Raw genomic sequence first — 16,539 nt, forward strand, 5'->3', positions numbered from 1 at the left:
TTCCGGCCTGACGGCATCCCCCAGATGCCAATAAAAGGGCACATTTATGCTTTTGTGATGTTTCTGAGCTTTTCTCATGGACTCTCAGGACAGAAGTGATGTGTTTGATGTGGTAGAAGGATGTCATCTGACTTGGTGCTAGGGGACGTCTTGCCCTCACTCTCCTTCCTATACCCCCTTCCCTTCCTCCTTGAAGCTTTAGACTCTGATGGTGGTGCCTGGGTCCTGTACTGGAAGGGGGCGCCAGTGGGGTTGGGATAGCAGCAGCAGCAGAGGGAAGTGACCGGCTCCCCTTCCCCCAAATCCCACAGTCCTCTGAGGAAGCCAGAGGCCAAGAGGACAGTGCTTGCAAGTACTTGGCAAGTAAACTTGTCTTTGTGTACGTGTTCTCTCTTTTCAAGTTTGCATCAGTGTGAATGCCCCTCTGTAAGGTAAGGGCTCCAGAGTGGGGCGTCTCTGCAGGTATGTGAGTCTGTCCTCTTCTGGGACCCCCCAGGCCCGTGGAGGCGCCTCCCCACCTCATGATCGTTTCCATCCGGCCACCCACACTGCATGGCGCCACCCCCAGGGAGGCCCTTCCCGCATGCTGGTGCATGACTGGGCTGTGCTGAGAGAAAACTGGGAAGTGGGTTTGAGACCCTTACATCCTTATGCATCATGGACTGAGGATGGACCCTGCCCCAAAGCCAGCATCCACCAACCCCCACCCCTGATGGCAGGGACCACAGGACCCTGTGAGCACAGAGCCTCCCCCAGACCGAAATCAGGCAGTTGGCCCATACCCCAGGGGTGTCTTTGGCATAGTGGGGTCACAAACCTCTAATTCTCAGCAAGGCCCCTGCCCAGGGCTGCAGAACATGGAAATGGCCTTGAGGTTTGAGGGGGTGCTGTGAAAGGGGCTGGCTGGGACCTCCAAGAAAGAGGACACATAGGCTAAACTTCAATAGGGCCACAGGCCACTCATGTGAACCAGGCAGCTCACTGTATCCCAACCTCTGACCTCCTGGGGCCCTGCTCTGGTCATCTGCCCCTTGACAGGGAACATTCTAAAGTCCTACTCTGGTTCTCTGAGCATTCTGGCTCCTATTGCTGTCACCTGCTCAGAGAGCAATGAACCACCTGCTCCATACCTACTAGTTCCACTCACTCCCTTACTTCCATACAGCCAGCCTGTGACAGCCCTTAGTTGTCCTCCAGGATGCAGAACTAATGAGTTGAAGATAGCAGGGTTTGGTGGGCAAGTTGGAAGTGGGCTAAAAATTTAGACACAAACGTTGACCTTCTTGAGAATCTGGGAAACGGGGAACATCATCTCATCTTAGTCTCAGACCCATAGGTCCTGGAGTTGCCAGAAACCAGTGTGCTGAGTGGTGAGAAGGCTGGAACAGGCTGAATGTATGAGCTGGTTGGCTTTTTAGGGGCCACAGAGGCAGCTGGTGCTGGAGAGGTTCTGGCTTAGCAGTGAGGGGGACCAGGGGCATCATGGCAGGGACAGGCCTGCACAGCAGGGATGTGCCTGAGGGCAGAGAAGTCCAGTGTGTGGAGCCACACCCGTAGCCAAGGGGTAACCATCGCCCAGAAAAGGACAGTTCAGGCTCAATCTATGCCAGCTGGTGTTTGTGCTGGGACAGAAAAAGCATGTGGAGGGTACTGTGCTCAATTCCCCAAATCCCCAGTTCTTGACCTCTTGGAATCACTCCCTAAGTTTCTCCCCCATCCTCTTCACCCCCATTTTCTATAGACACCCCATTTTCCTGCCTTCACATTAGCAGTAGTTTTGCCACACACAGCTGGGGTGGTGATGGGGTCATGGTCATCCCTAAAGGGGTCATGGTCATCCGTAACCCCACTCACCAGGAATTCTGCCCACCCACATCCTATCTACCGATCCCTGACACATTTTTGCTTCTTGTGTGGATTCCTCCCTACCAAAGAATTGAATCCCAAGCAGGGCTGGACTGGGCTGGGCTGGGCTGGGTTGAGTATCTAGGTAAGCTCTGGAATGTTCCTTGTGACTTCAGAGCCTGTTCTGAGGGGATGTGCCCTTGTGTGCTACAGGAACTATCAGCTGTTTGGAGGTAATTTTGTGCTCACCCCCAGGACTTGGTTGTGACCCTATAACCTTCCTGAAAGTTTGGTGCTAAATGGTCTTGCCCAGTGGAAAGAGGAAAAACAGAGAAGTCAGGAGAGGTTCTCCCAGGGAACTGGACCTTGGTAGAGCACGAGAGAAGGGTTAAGGGAAGAGAGAGAGAAAACTCCCCAGGAAAGATAGGGTTCATCTCCACTCTCCCCCAGGGGTGGTGGTGGCTGTCAGTATGCATAGCAGGTGTTTTTCTTGCAAGGGAAGGATGATGACAGAGAGGGGGCAAGAGCCGGCTGTCACCTTCCCATCAGAGTTTAGGTTGCAGGAGAAGGGCTCTGACCTTTACTACTGGACAAGAGAGAAGAACCCAGAATGTGCTCTGGCGAGAGAAGTTTTGAGGTTCACTAACAGGATAGATGATGTGAAGGAGAGTACCACCGACTGGCAGACCAGTCACAGGCAGGACCCTTTTTCAACCTAAACAGCTGTGCCCTCCTGCTTGTCTCTACTAAAGGTGGTCCCATATCTAGGGAAGTAGTAGTCAGGGTAACTTCCAGATGGTAAGCTCAGCCCTGGACACCTGAGCCAAAATAGAAGCTCTTGGGACCTCAGTTTGGTTTTGGGGGGTTAAGGGGGAGCAATATAGGAGGGGATTTGTGCCATGTTTGTGTCCCCCCAGACAGGTGTTCGTGCTAGAGCAGGTGATGTTAACAATTGGAGTTCATCTAAACCGACATTCAAGCTTTCTCAAATTCTATACTTTGACACATTAAGCGTGTAGAGTTTCATCTTAGTTTTTCATGCATGTTAAATGGGTAGGCCTTGAGCTACAGAGTTAGTACAGTGGGGAGGACATTTGCCTTGCAACCAGCTGACCCAGGTTCAATCCTTGGCATCTCAGATTGTCCCCCCAGCACTGCCTGGAGTGATCCCTGAGTGCAGAGCTGGGAATGAGTCTTTAGCACAGCTGGGTGTAGCCAAGAAATAAATAAAAATAAAAAAATAAAAAGATAAATGGACCGATCTAGTCCTGTTTGCAGCCCATGAATCTTCTATTCTGGCTGCTCCTCTTAGTCCTGTTTCATGCCTGATGTTGTTCCCTTGTGGGCCAGTGCTTGGACATCAGCGGAGCAGTTTAGGGGCTTGAAAAGGGGTGCTGCTTCCTCCTTCTTCCCATAGAAGCTGGAAGTTGGATGACATTTGGAAACTGTGTGAGTGTGTTTCCTAGGGAAGCCTGGCAGATTCAGCCAACAGGGACCCAGATCCCGGGGCATTGGTTTTCCGCCAAATGAGTCAGAATCCCGGGACCCCAAACCTGCTGGTATGACAGGATGGTACTGGGCAGACCTGGAGCAGAGCCCCACTAGGCGGCTATGAGTAAGCCTTTCGTCTCATTCAACATCCTTCCTGTCAAATGAGGTATGTTAGTGATCCCTGAGATTTCTTCCTGCCCTGCCCCTCCACAAAATCCTGCTTCAGAAAGCTTAAAACAAATCAGCTTCACTGCTATAAAATGTTCATATAATAAAATAACCCATGAAGTACCTTGGGTTAAAGGAATTATACTACAGGGGTATAGGCACTTGCCTTGCAAACAGCCCTCACTCAGCTCAATCCCCAGCACTGCTTATGGTGTCCCTCACCCCACTCCCAGCACTGCCCAGAATGACCCATGAGTATAGAGACCAGAGTAAGCACTTATTATAGCTTAGTGTGACCCTAAACCAAATAAATAAGTAAATCAAACATCTGACAGTTGGGATGGGATCGGGGTTGCACTCCCGTTTGGTTACTAGGTGCTGGCAATGTAAGTGGACCTCTTCCAAACAAAACCTACACACTAGCCCTTTCAGCTCTTATCTTCGTCCCTCTGTGATGCTGTCCCTGGGCAACCACTAGCATTAGGAATCTCATCCCCAAACAGTCCCACGTGGTCCTTGTTCCTGGGGTCAGCCCTGATCTGCTTTCTTATCACTAAAGGAATTATCTTTTCTAGAATTGTCTAGAATAGAGAAGTTTACTTTCTAGAATTACTTATAAATAGGCCCTCATGGTCTCTCATGGTCTCACCAGCCTTGGTTCCTGGCCTCTAAAAATCAGTATCATGTGTTTGAGAAGGGAATCATGTTTTCAACTTGAACACTTTTCAGAGGTGGGGAGGAAAGTGGGAAGAAGGCCTTGGATCCATCGGCAGCAGCCTCTGGGAAATCTGGTCAGGCAGGACTCCTGCCTTGGTGTCTTTCTACAGTACCCTCAGCAGCAGGTCCCATACAGAGTACAGTCTCTATATTCCATATAATCTATATTCCATATGTTCTTGTGGAAAGTGTTCTCTGGGCTTTAAGTGGCTCACCAGGGAATGTCCTCCTCTTAGCCCTGCTTGTAAAGTCTCTCTCACCAATGCTGACCAAGACCTAGCCCAGTGTACCCCTGAGAATACATCATAACTGAGGTGGAAGCCCAAGGGAGGGCATGTGGCCGACCATGATTCGATCCTCGATAATTCTATATGGCTCACTAGCCCCACCAGAAGTGATTCCTGAGCATAGAGCCAGGAATTAGCCCTGACTACTGCTGGGTGTCCCCTTCCCCCAAATAAATAAATGATAGCCATAGAATTTAGTGTAGAGGTAGATTTGAAAAATCACCTCAAGTTCACACATAACAACACACAAATGTACTTATATGTGAGCAACTAAGAGTGATTTTCTTTGTTTCTGTGAGCACAGAGGACACCCTCAGTAATTGTGCCAGGTTTACTTTTTCAACTTCTCTAGGTTTATAAATGGGCAAAACCTGCGAAATCTACCTTCGGTGCTTGCTCTGGGCTTGGCTAACAATTCCCTATTCTTTGTCACTGGTGGTGCCTTTCGAAGGCCTGTCCTCTCTTGTGGAGCTCCCAGGACTTGGGCTCCAGACCCTGATGAGTTCAGAGAGCAGCTAGAGCTGGTTGAACTCTTTGATCTTTGCTGAGTGTGGGAGAAGACGAGGGTTTGAGCTACTGACCAGATTTGTTTTGCTTTCTGTAAAGGAACTCTTCAGTATAGTTCATAAAACTCTATGTGTGGCATTCAGGCATTCAGGGCCATTAAGTGAGGCTTAGATGACTCCGCTTCTGTGTTCCCATGACAGAGGTCACCTCTGTGAACTGGAAACCACATCACACATGTGGCTGCCTATCTGGAAGCATAATTGAACTAATCATTTATACTCAAAAAACTGGAAGGCCTTCGATAATCTCCCCCTAAGTGGAACTTTATGAAGCAGAGAAGACCATGAGACCTGCTTAATAGGAGCCAGATGACTTTCTTCTTAAGTTAGTTGCAATATTTAAAAATAAGGAGATTTGAATTATTTCTTTCACTGTGATTATTTTGGAGCACTCACAAGACCCAGCTCTGTGCTCCTGAAGGCATTCATCTGTGAGGCCTGCAGTGGCCTGTGTTTGCAGCAGCCTGGTCATCATACACCCTGGCACTGTTTGCTCCCCTGCATGCATACACACGTGCACACACACACATGTACACAGCAGCACACACACAGGCCTGAACATACATGCACAAATGCACAGAGGCACACTCACACATGCACTGCTTATTGCAAGTAGAAAGATTCAATTTTACAGCCAGAGTAAAGAGTAGTCTGTCTCCTTTCATTCTGATTTTTTTTTATTGATAGCTTTATTCCATAAGGTTTAGAGGTGGCCCACCAAGATATCTAAGTGTATAATGTAGATGTACATAATATAGAGATAAACAGATACTGCATCTAACATAGGTATATATAACATAGAAATACATATATAAATATATAACAGAAACTATATATATAGATATATTATCTATCGACATTATATAGGCATATAATATAGATATACATGCACTGTAATATTGATTATATATTTATAGATGTATGTTATATATAATGTGGATATTATTATGTACATATAATATAAATCTACATTAATATAAGTTATACTATGGATACCATATTATATAGTACATGGACATATTAGCATATATCGATATAATTTAGTATCCATAGTGTCTATATACCTATATGATACAGTGTCTATATGATAATACACAATATGATACAAAGTACATATTACAAATGTAATGACAGTCAAAAGGGTGAGGGTTAAGGTTAGGTAAATGAGGTAAAGTGATGAGGCTAGGATGACAGTAAAGATTCAAGAATTTAGGGGACAGGTCACACTTTTGATTCCAAGTGTTGCCCATGAAAATAGATGAGACTCTGGGTAGTATTTTCAGCCCTCACCCCTGCAAATCACCACAAATCAGCAGCTGAAGCCCTGGTTGAGAGCTCAGGCTGGTGATGGGACAGTAACCACGCTGTGCTTTAAGAGGTAGGATGGAGGAGCAGTGTTCCCAGAGACAGCACTGTCAGTTCTCCCCATAGACCATGAGACATATTGATGGAGAAGCCATGATCTGTCCTTACCCCTCAGATGCATTGCATTTCATCCAACTCTAAGAGGCAGCTTAGGGCATTATCAGTGCAGGAGAATGAATTCATGCTTGACCTCTGCACGGCCTGAGTTCAATCCCCTGCACTATTGGCGACCACCACACTTCCCGGTCAACCACTGCCAAGAGTGACTCCTATTAAAAAATAGGCATAATAAATACTTTCTTTGGGGCCGGAGCGATAGCAAAGCGGTAAGGCATTTGCCTTGCATGCTGCTGACTCAAGACGGACCCGGGTTTGATCCCCGGCATCCCATATGGTCCCCGAGCCTGCCAGGAGTAATTTCTGAATGCAGGGCCAGGTGTGACCACATAAAAACAATAAATAAATAAGCATAATATAAAATATATACATACATATACACATATGAGGGACTGCTAGTATCCTTCACTTTATGGATGAGGAAATGAGATATTGGAAGAAACACATCATTTGCCGCAGGCCCTAGAGTTTGGGAGGTCCTGGAGTGGATGCTGTGGGTCAAATCACTGTGCTAACTGCCTTGCTAGGGTTCACCAGTAGATCTGGGATGCTGTGGCTTATAAAATAAGGAAGGAACAGCAGGAAACTGAGGAGGAAAGCAAGTACATAGGATGAGCTGGAAGGAAGCTAAATCCACAATGTTCAGCCCCTCAATTGGCTTTTAGATAACAAAAAGGCCTTTTGAAATGTCTGGAAGAGGGAAGAAAGGGGGCCACTGTTCTTTTTCGCAGACCAACTCCTCCAGGCTGCTCATCCAAATCACTTGGGAGCTTCAACAGAATACAGAAGCCTGGAACCACTTTGGACAGCTCAGATCTCGTGGTCTGGGGTGAGCAAAGACCAAAAGACAGACCATTAGTTTTCCCTTCCATTTCTTTCCAAAGAGAAACCTCTTCGTTGTGGCAAACCTCACTAAGGTTTGCCTTTGTGGAAACCTCTACAAGGTCAATTCATTAATTGCACTTATAAGTTTACCTGGGGTGGCATAAGGCCCAACTTTATAGTTCAGCAAAGTGTCTGCGATGTGGGCCGGGCGGTGGCGCTAAAGGTAAGGCGCCTGCCTTGCCTGTGCTAGCCTTGGACGGACCGCGGTTCGATCCCCCGGTGTCCCATATGGTCCCACAAGCCAGGAGCAACTTCTGAGCACATAGCCAGGAGTAACCCCTGAGCATTGCTGGGTGTGGCCCAAAAACAAAAAAAAAAAACAAAAAAACCAAAAAAACAAAAAACAAAAAACAAAAAAAACAAAGTGTCTGCGATGTGAGCAGCATGGTGTGGGTTCCCTGGGAATTTCAGGGTGCAGCCCAGATGGAAAGTCATTGCTCTTGGCCCCACTGGGAACTGCACCTCAGCTCCATAAAGACTCCATAGGTCTCCCCATTTCCTTGTTGGGGTTTGATGGAACAGAACAATACTAGAAAGTGCTGGAGGTAAGTGCACACGATCCCAGTGTTCAAAAACAGAACAAGTGGAGTAGAATAGTTTGAGATGTATGTAAGGGAAGTTTCTAGAAATTGTTTGAGATGATCGTTGGTGGATCCTGAATGCGGATGATAATTATTGGGCCAGTTAATTTCATTAACTAATAGACCAGAGAAATGCCACAAGCATTTCATGTATTTCTTTGTTCCAGGACAGTAAATAGACTTAGCTCACTTACTCCTGAATGGTGGTGAGAGACCGGAGAGATGGGGAGATAAAATGGATATGGCCTGTTTTCTCCCAATGGATTTAACAACTATGTTTTCAAAGAGCATTATTGTTGGGGTGAGGGATCTTCAAACTATGGCCTGCACACCACATGTGGCTGCCAAGGACATTTATCTGGCCCACCAAGTGGTTTTGCCGCTATTGTCTGTCCTGCTTAGCCGCCGACTCATCTTGGGCCACACAGTGCTTATGTTTGGGATGTGTTGCCTGTGTGTGCCACACTCTCTGAGTCCCCTCCTTCTTTCTGTCTCTCAATTCCTTTTCTCAGTCTTGGGCAGGGATCCTCCAACTACAGCCCACCAAAAGCAGGCTCATAAGTTTCCACTAAAATACTGGCAAGTTTGTTGGTTTGACTTTACTTATCCTTCATTTTTGTTAATAGTTTGTCCCTCCAGCGGTCTGAGGGATAGTGAACTGGCCCCTGTTTAAAAAATTTGAAGACTCCTGCTATAAGAGTTCAACTGAAAGGGTGGACTCAGACATGCACAGTTTTTATTTTACACCTTAATGGCCTTGGAAGGTATAAAAGTCAAGTTTTAGACCACAAACATCAAAAGATTTGTAGATAAACTGAGTTACGAAATTAAATTGAAACCTCCAGATTTCTTTAAAGGTGTATCTAAGTTGTTCTTCAATGCTCCATGGAACCCTCAACAAGTTACATATACCCTCCTATCTGCATATGCTCCCAGGTAAATGAGAGCGGGATCATTTACCCTATTTATGGAGATCTTGGGATTATCGGTAATTCAAGGATTTAATTAATATTTCTGAACTTGACTAGAGCTAGGCACCAAACTAAGAACATATTAAGGTTATATGTGAGGGATTTGAATTCAGAAGATCCATTTATGAAGAATAAGAAAAACTAAACATTAGTAACATTAGTGTCTTAAAACTGCTATAATAAAAGACCACAAATGGAAAAAAAAATAAATATAAAGACCACAAGTGGGACCAGAGTGGTGGCGCAAGTGGTAGGGCATTTGTCTTGTATGTGCTAACCTAGGATGGACCACGGTTCCATCACTCCAGCGTCCAATATGGTCCCCCAAGCCAGGAGTGATTTCTGAGTGCATTACCAGCAGTAACTCCTGAGCATTACCAGGTGTGGCCCAAAAAGCAAAAAATAAAAAAAATAAAAGACCACAAAGTAGGTGACTTAAAATGATATCAGTGCAGGGCCTCAGAGCTCTCAGACAGCTGGAGCAGATGCCTTGCCTGTGCAAGGCCCCTAACTTTGATCCCTGCCTGCTGGTGCCCCCCACACCCTCGGCACCACCCTCTCTCACCTACTCCATACACCAGAATGTGCTTTTCTCCCAAAGTCAGCCCCGACCTCTCCAATCCATGTTTCTTTCTTTTCTCTTGAAAGCTGTGACTTAGGACTCTGTTAATATTCATGTTTCAGGAATTCAGTATGGTTCCATAACACCCCGACCAGAGAATCATCATTCCTCCCCACCATCCCTAGACCCCTTTTCCTCCTCTAGCAGAAACTCACTCAGTAAGGCCAACTAAAGGGCTGTTACCATTGGCCATTTTTATTTTTACTATGTTTCTTTCTCCCCACATATGAGAGAGCTCATTTGTTTTTTCCCTTCTCTCTCTGACTCACTTCACTCACAAAATACTCTCTAGTTCTAGCTGGGCAGCCTCTCTTTTCTAGATGAGTAGTATTCCATTATGTTTGTTCACCACAATTGCTTTACCCATTCACCTGTCGGTGAGCACTTGGGTTGCTTTCAGATCTTGGCCATTGTGAATATTGCTAGTGAACAATGGAGTGCAAATATCTTTATAGAATATTGTTTGGGGGATATTGGTAGATGTTAAGAAATGGAACCACTGAACCAAATGAAATTTCAATTTTAATTATTTTTAAGTCTCTGTATTGAGGGTCAGAGAGATAGTATAGTGGTAGGGTGTTTGCCTTGCACGCAGCTGTTCCAGTGGTTTGAATCCCGCATCCCATATGGTCCTCCGAGCCTGCCGGGAGTGATTTCTGAGTGTAGAGCTAGGATCACACCCTGATCACCACCGGGTATGACCCAAAAACCCAAAAAGGAAAGTCTCTGTATTGCTTTCCATTAAGGCTAAGCTTGACAGCAGACTCACTAATGGGGAATGAAGGGTTCACCACAGCCATGCCAGCACTTGTTACTGGTCTTTCCTTTCTTTTCCCCCTCTTTTTAATATAGTACATTCTCATCAGCGTGAAGTGATATCTCATTCTTGTTCCTATTTTCATGTCCCTGATGTTAAGAGATAACAGGCCCTTTTTCATATGTCTGTTGGCCAACTGGTTGCAAGGCCTTATTTCTGAGGTCGACCCTAGACATCTGAATGGCGTTTTCCCCAATGCCAGCTGCAAAAGAAAAGAACAAGACAACCAACCACACAGCTCTCCTGTCGTTAGATTAGCTTCTACAATAGAAGCTCTTTCTGTTTCTATCTTGTACCAGCAAATAGAAACCCCTAGTGCCCCAAGCTAATCACCACAGGATGGAAACCTCCTTTAATTAAATTTATGATTGCTGGCTCCTGAGGGCACTATGGAATGTTCGATGTTCGGGTCCCAGCAGCCTGAGTAATTGAGGTTTTAGCTTTCACCAATGGAAAATTCCAGACAGGCCAGCTGTCCCTGGTCCTGAAAACAATCACTGTACTGGTCCTAGATGAAGTGGCAGCCAATAAGATGTACCTATTCTTTTCTTCAGGAGACATTTATTGAGTCTGTGTGATGTCCTTGAGTGAGGCTGGAGACAGACGAGGAATTCTGCTAGAAGTCATGGTGGGAAGGAGAAGGATATCCAGTGGGAGGACTAGGAGTTGAAGAGTCAGGAGATGCTTGAAAGTGGCTCGTGGTGATAAGGGAGGCTTTCTGGAGGCAGGGCATCTATGCTGAGAAAGAAGCATTGAGCAAAGTTAGCTAGGTGGCCAGGACCTAGGCCAAGGCCTTCAGACAGGAGTGAGGCTGCAGACAGCAAAAGCCAGTGAGTCCAGAGAACTTGGTCCAGCCTAGCCCCAGAGCCAAACTGGGCATGTATTTCAGACCAGAGGCTCACAGGACCTTGAAGCTTAGTGGAAGTAGGCCCAAGAGTGTTGTTACCAAAAGTATCAGCACAAGACACATAAAACTTGGCCCCTGACTCCAAGAAGCTCATGGTTCCATGGACAGTCACACGGACTGTTTGGTTACTCAGCTAAGCCATTGTATGGTATCCGCACACAGTGCTCAAGGATTTAGCTCCAAGGCAGGGCAAGAACCCACATTTACTGGGGTTTGTTATGTCTTGCAGTCTGCAGTGGTGAGCTCCAGGTATCACAGTCAGGTATCACACTCAGTGTCTGAAGCAACCTCTAGGGCACCTAAGGGGATTTCTTCTAGTCAGAAGGAAGAAGAGATGATCTGGAGCCCGGTGAGGAAGGTGGGGTCAGCCAGTGCTCCCCCTTCTCCCCAGTCACCTCCTCGGGGCTGTGAGAAGCAGGTCCCAGAGTACCTGAGGCAGGAGAGGTCAGAAAGCTGCTCAAAACTCTCTGCCACCTCTTGAGCCGTGTAGTGGGAGGCAGACACCTGATATTAGGACACTAAAGATGTCTGGGACCACCATGGAGCCAGGGCACAGGCTTATTTATGCTGTGATCATCAGAATCTGGGCTTGAGCCTTGTCCCACAGAGCTTTGCTGAGAATCAGCTCAGCAAGTACAGGCCATACCTGTTGCCTGCTTCTTACTCCAGGCACTGCTGTCTGTGTGCTAGTCAGAGGGTACATGTAGTGCAGACAGATTAACTCTGACAACTTCTTCAGTCTCAGCAGCAAAGCATCGGGGCTTACACACAGTGGATTTATCATCATGGCCAGCACGTAGTATGGTGTCAGCTGTTTGAATTGCAAGTGGGGAGTTGGCATTGATTTTCAATGCTTTTGAGTTCAACAGCACCTGTGCCAGGTTGCATCAGAGGACGAGGACCCAGGCAAGCTTGTGGGTATTGCTGAGTCGTGCCCTCCCTCAGATGCTGTTTGGGGATCCTTGCGAAGGCCTGAGCAATGCTGCCTGGGCCTCCCTACCCCTCAAGGGCCACACAGGCATCACCTGAGCATAACACACTGGTTGGGTTGGCAGAGCCTGGCTCCCTGGCACACATATCCTGAGAAGGAATCCGGCTCCATCAATATGATCAGTTGACCTCAGGAAATGGAATCAGTTCCCATGAATAATGGGCACAGAGGGTCAAAAGTTGCAGCATAAACAAGTTGGTAAACGGGGGAAGTCAAAGCCAGGCTATCAGGATCATGCAGAGGGGCCCTGTCCAGGTCCCCAAACCCCATCCCACAATTGCATGCAAGGAAGCCAGTGGTAAGGTGATCCTGCCCCTGACAAGGCAGCCCTGAGCATGGCCCATCCTTGCGACTGTTACAGCCGAGTTGCTGGGCCCAACAATGTTCTTCCAGTCTCTCTCCTTCCCCTGCCATCCTCTCTAGCCCCTACCCTATCCTCTTCCCTGTTCCTCTGGCCTCTTGCTCCCTCCTCATCCCTAGCCCTCCCAGACAGCTTTCTGGGTGACACTCATCCAGCTCCTCCCCTTCCTGCTTTTTCTTCTGGAATTTTCCCCATGCAGGCACAGTAAGCCTATAGAGCATAGCCCTTCCTTCTTCCCTGTGAACTCACCCTCTCCTTGGAGGTCTTTAAAAAGGGGGACCACATCCTCCTGTCCACCTAGCCAGTCACCTGGAGGTGGGCTCAGCCTCCTCTCTCAACCCCTCTCTAGCCCTTGTTCCTCTGCTCTGCGCTCACTGGAGACAGTGGCCATAGAGGGCCACTTACACACCATGGCTTCCTCCTGTCTGAGGGCACAGCTGCAGCTGGGGCCTATCCTGCAGCTCCCCTCCAAGGTCTCTGAATGCCCCTAAAGCAGCCCCAAGAGGAAGCCAGGCCAGCAAGCTGGGTGCTGAAAGGCTGGAACCATGAGCCCATCTTGGCTCTATGCTGTCTGGTCTGTCTTTATCTGGGCAGTGTAAAAGCAAATGCCCCTTCTTGCTGCTCAACTCACCTGTTTGCATTCCCCACCAACTGCCTGCCCTCCCCCCCCCCAGTCTCCACCCTTTCCTACCTGCTGGCACCTCACAGGCTTCCGGTTCTTCCCAACACCCATTCATTAGTGGCCTGCAAAGTATCATCGCCAGAGCACACCTTCTGCCATATCAACGTTAGTTGGGGACCAGCAAGGTGGGAAGGCAGGACCTGGTGGTGATGGGTTCTGTGGTGGGACACCCCAGGACACCCACTTTCACCCCACTGGACTGCCTGGGCCCCCAGGCAGCTGGTGGGACTATTGTCCTGTGGATGTGTCTCTCGTACTCTGTCCCATCTCTCTTGCCATGTGTGATTCATTCAGCAAGTCTCAGCCAAACCCTGGCTTCCCCCAAAAGTTTTTCCAGCTGTTTCCATGGGCTGCAGCCAGAACTATAGACCCCCAACCACTCCCAACTCTGTCATCAGCCCAAGGGGCCAACCACTTTTCCACATATGGTGTCAACAAACAAATACCAGGATTTAGTCAGTGGCTGCCCACTGCCTCCTCCACCTGGACAGACCGTAAGCTTATTGGGTAACTTGCATTTCCATGGGGGACCTGAGTTTTTTTTTTTTTAGAAGATCTAGTGGCCGCTTGGGAACAGGGTCATTCATGAAGTAGAAACTTATGATAGAGGGATCCTCAGGAAACCAGGCTGAGGATGGCAGGACCACCAATTTTAAGAGTCTTGTAGACAAGACCAAGGTGTGAATAAAGGCAGACCTCTCAAAAGAGGGTAATCCCCAAACCCCTTCTATTGGCAATGCCATACATCTGCCAGCCAAGTGAGAGGTGACCTACAAAAAAGGGAAGACCATGAAAGACATTGTGAGAGCAAGGTTTAAGAGCCAGAAGGTTAGGATGGATGCTGGAAGAGACATTGTAATTCCCTGCACACACACACACACACACACACACACACACACGCATACACACAGATACACACAGATACACACACCCTCACAGATTGTGAGGATCCCACTTCCCTGCTTTTCCATCAACCTTCTTGCCTCTTCTTTTCACCATCCATCCATGCTCTCCAAGTGTGCGCTCACCTCCTGGCCCCGGGGCCATCTGTGGTCACCTCATTGGAACAGCTCTCTGTCTACTGTCTGTAGTTAGAGGCCTGCTTTGGAGAAAAGCTGGTGAACCCAGTACCCAATGCCCATTCCCCATGGGGGGCCCTGGGGACAAAGGACAGCTTCCAATCAAGGTTCTTTCTCCCTTCTCTCCTGCAGAAAACCAAAAGAGACGTCAATAACTTTGACCAAGATTTTACGCGGGAGGATCCAGTGCTCACGCTGGTGGATGAAGCCATTGTGAAGCAGATCAACCAGGAGGAATTCAAAGGCTTCTCCTACTTCGGTGAGGACCTAATGCCCTGAGGAGCCGACTCCGGTGGAGTGTTGTGATGCTGCAAGAAGGGCTTCTCGGCGAGGATTCCCCTTTCCAGAATCTTCAATGGTCTCGACTACTTCTTGGAATCTCCAGTTCCAGTCCACTCTTAATTTATTGCATTTCCTTCCCTCAGCCAGCTCTGCCCTCCTCCCCAGACGGGGAAGCTCTCTTGGTTCTTTTCTCCGTGTGATGTCCAATCATATTGGATGGGTATCCTGCCTTGTGTGGTCTGTTGGCAAACCAAGGTGTTCTCCTTGGGGGGGGGGGGTACTGGCAGGGAAGGAACTTCAGTTCTTTTATGGAAAAGAGGAGAACAAAGCAAAAAGAAGTGAAGATGTCTCTGCTACTGGGCAGAGTCCCAGCAGCTTTCGTTTTTCATGTCTCCTGCCCTCTCCACCTGCATTCTATCCAGAAGAGACTAGTGCTCCTCAGTATCCCTGAGGCATACCCATGTGGGAGAGAGAGAGAGACAGAGACAGAGACAGAGTGGGAGATGCCAGCACCTGTGGCTGATTGCTCTAGGAATAGTTCATTCTTGCTTTCTTTGGTTTGAGCTGTGGGGCATGACAGAGCTATGTATGCATGGATCCCATGGGAGAAATTTTTCTTTGGAGAAAAGGAAGTTTTATTTTTTAAGCCTATGAAACATTTGAATTTTCCCTCCCTCCCAAAGAAGTTGCTTTCTAATTGGCCAGAAGATTTAAATTCCCATGGACATGCAGGTTAGATACTCAAGGGCTAAAATACGATGAGTTTGTTAATGCTTGCCTGGCGTGAGGGCTATAGGAACTGAGAGAAGATGAGAGGAAAGGTGACAGTGGCCTCCTCATTATTAAAGTTATGCCTCAGTGCAAAGATGACCACCACTATGGCCAACACCCTGGGTTCTTTGGCTCCTAGATTCTCTTTTCACCTTCATCCTAAGTTCCTCACATAAACTCTTATTTATTTGCTGTGGCGCACTTAATTTTCACGCACATCTACAAAATGGTAGTACTACTGTGTTGTGGTTTTGAAACATGAAATGCATAACATTAAATACGAAATGCCTGCCTTGGGGACCAACAGGATGACGCCAAATGTGAGTTTTGCAGAACATCCAAGAGACTACAGGGAAGCTGGCTTGAAAATGGACCATGTGGCCAGGTGAACTCAGACATGTTCAAGTCACATGGACACGCTTGGATGGCAGCGATGTTACCTCTTGCCCAAATGCTACCAGTGATCCATTCTCTGAGTCCCAAGAGCCATCTGTGGCTTCGTGTCATTTGATTATCGATTGGACTGAACTGATCTGGCAGGGAATGGAATCCATTCCCCAGTTGCACGCAGATTTCCTGGCTCCCCCTTAAATATAGATACTTGTGAGTGGAAAGTGGCACTAATGATGCTTTTTTTTTTTTTTGCCTTTTGTACATTTTAGAATTTTTGTATATAGTGTTTGCTGCAAGGCCTGTGGAATTAATTCATTGAACTTAGAGGTATCACCTGCTGCATGTTCAGGCATATTATAAAACTTTTAGTCTATGAAAGAATGATTCTAATATGTCCAGGTGCAATACTCCTTGTGTGTATTGGTTCAAGTTACCAAGAGATAAAGTGTTTCTTTTATTTGGGGGGGTTTTCTTTGTATTGTTTATTTTATTTGGTTTATTTGAAAAAATTGTCAACATCTATTAAGCTATACTGAATCTCACATAGAGTTCTCCTGTGCTCTCTGTGCCATCTCATCGAGATGGGATGAGAAAGGAATGTTTGGGATTTTAGTTTCAAAGCTTAGACCCAATACAGAACT

At 47.3% G+C, this 16,539-nt stretch overlaps 1 protein-coding gene across 2 annotated transcripts in view; it reads left to right on the top strand.

Moving 5' to 3' along the window:
- The window catches only part of PRKCE (protein kinase C epsilon), a 468,053-nt gene extending 452,556 nt beyond the window's left edge, over positions 1–15,497 (top strand). Inside the window, exons 15-16 of one of the 2 annotated variants that reach the window (XM_049784348.1) lie at positions 402–431; positions 14,585–14,714. In XM_049784348.1, the coding sequence (XP_049640305.1) occupies positions 402–416 (15 nt within the window). In that variant the 3' untranslated portion in view covers positions 417–431; positions 14,585–14,714. Of the gene's footprint in view, positions 1–401; positions 432–14,584 lie in introns of both variants that reach the window. The other variant, XM_049784347.1, reaches the window with a different exon arrangement.
- The last annotated feature ends 1,042 nt before the right edge of the window (positions 15,498–16,539 follow it).

The sequence above is a fragment of the Suncus etruscus genome, chromosome 12, assembly GCF_024139225.1.
Source record: "Suncus etruscus isolate mSunEtr1 chromosome 12, mSunEtr1.pri.cur, whole genome shotgun sequence".
Taxonomy (NCBI): Eukaryota; Metazoa; Chordata; class Mammalia; order Eulipotyphla; family Soricidae; genus Suncus; species Suncus etruscus.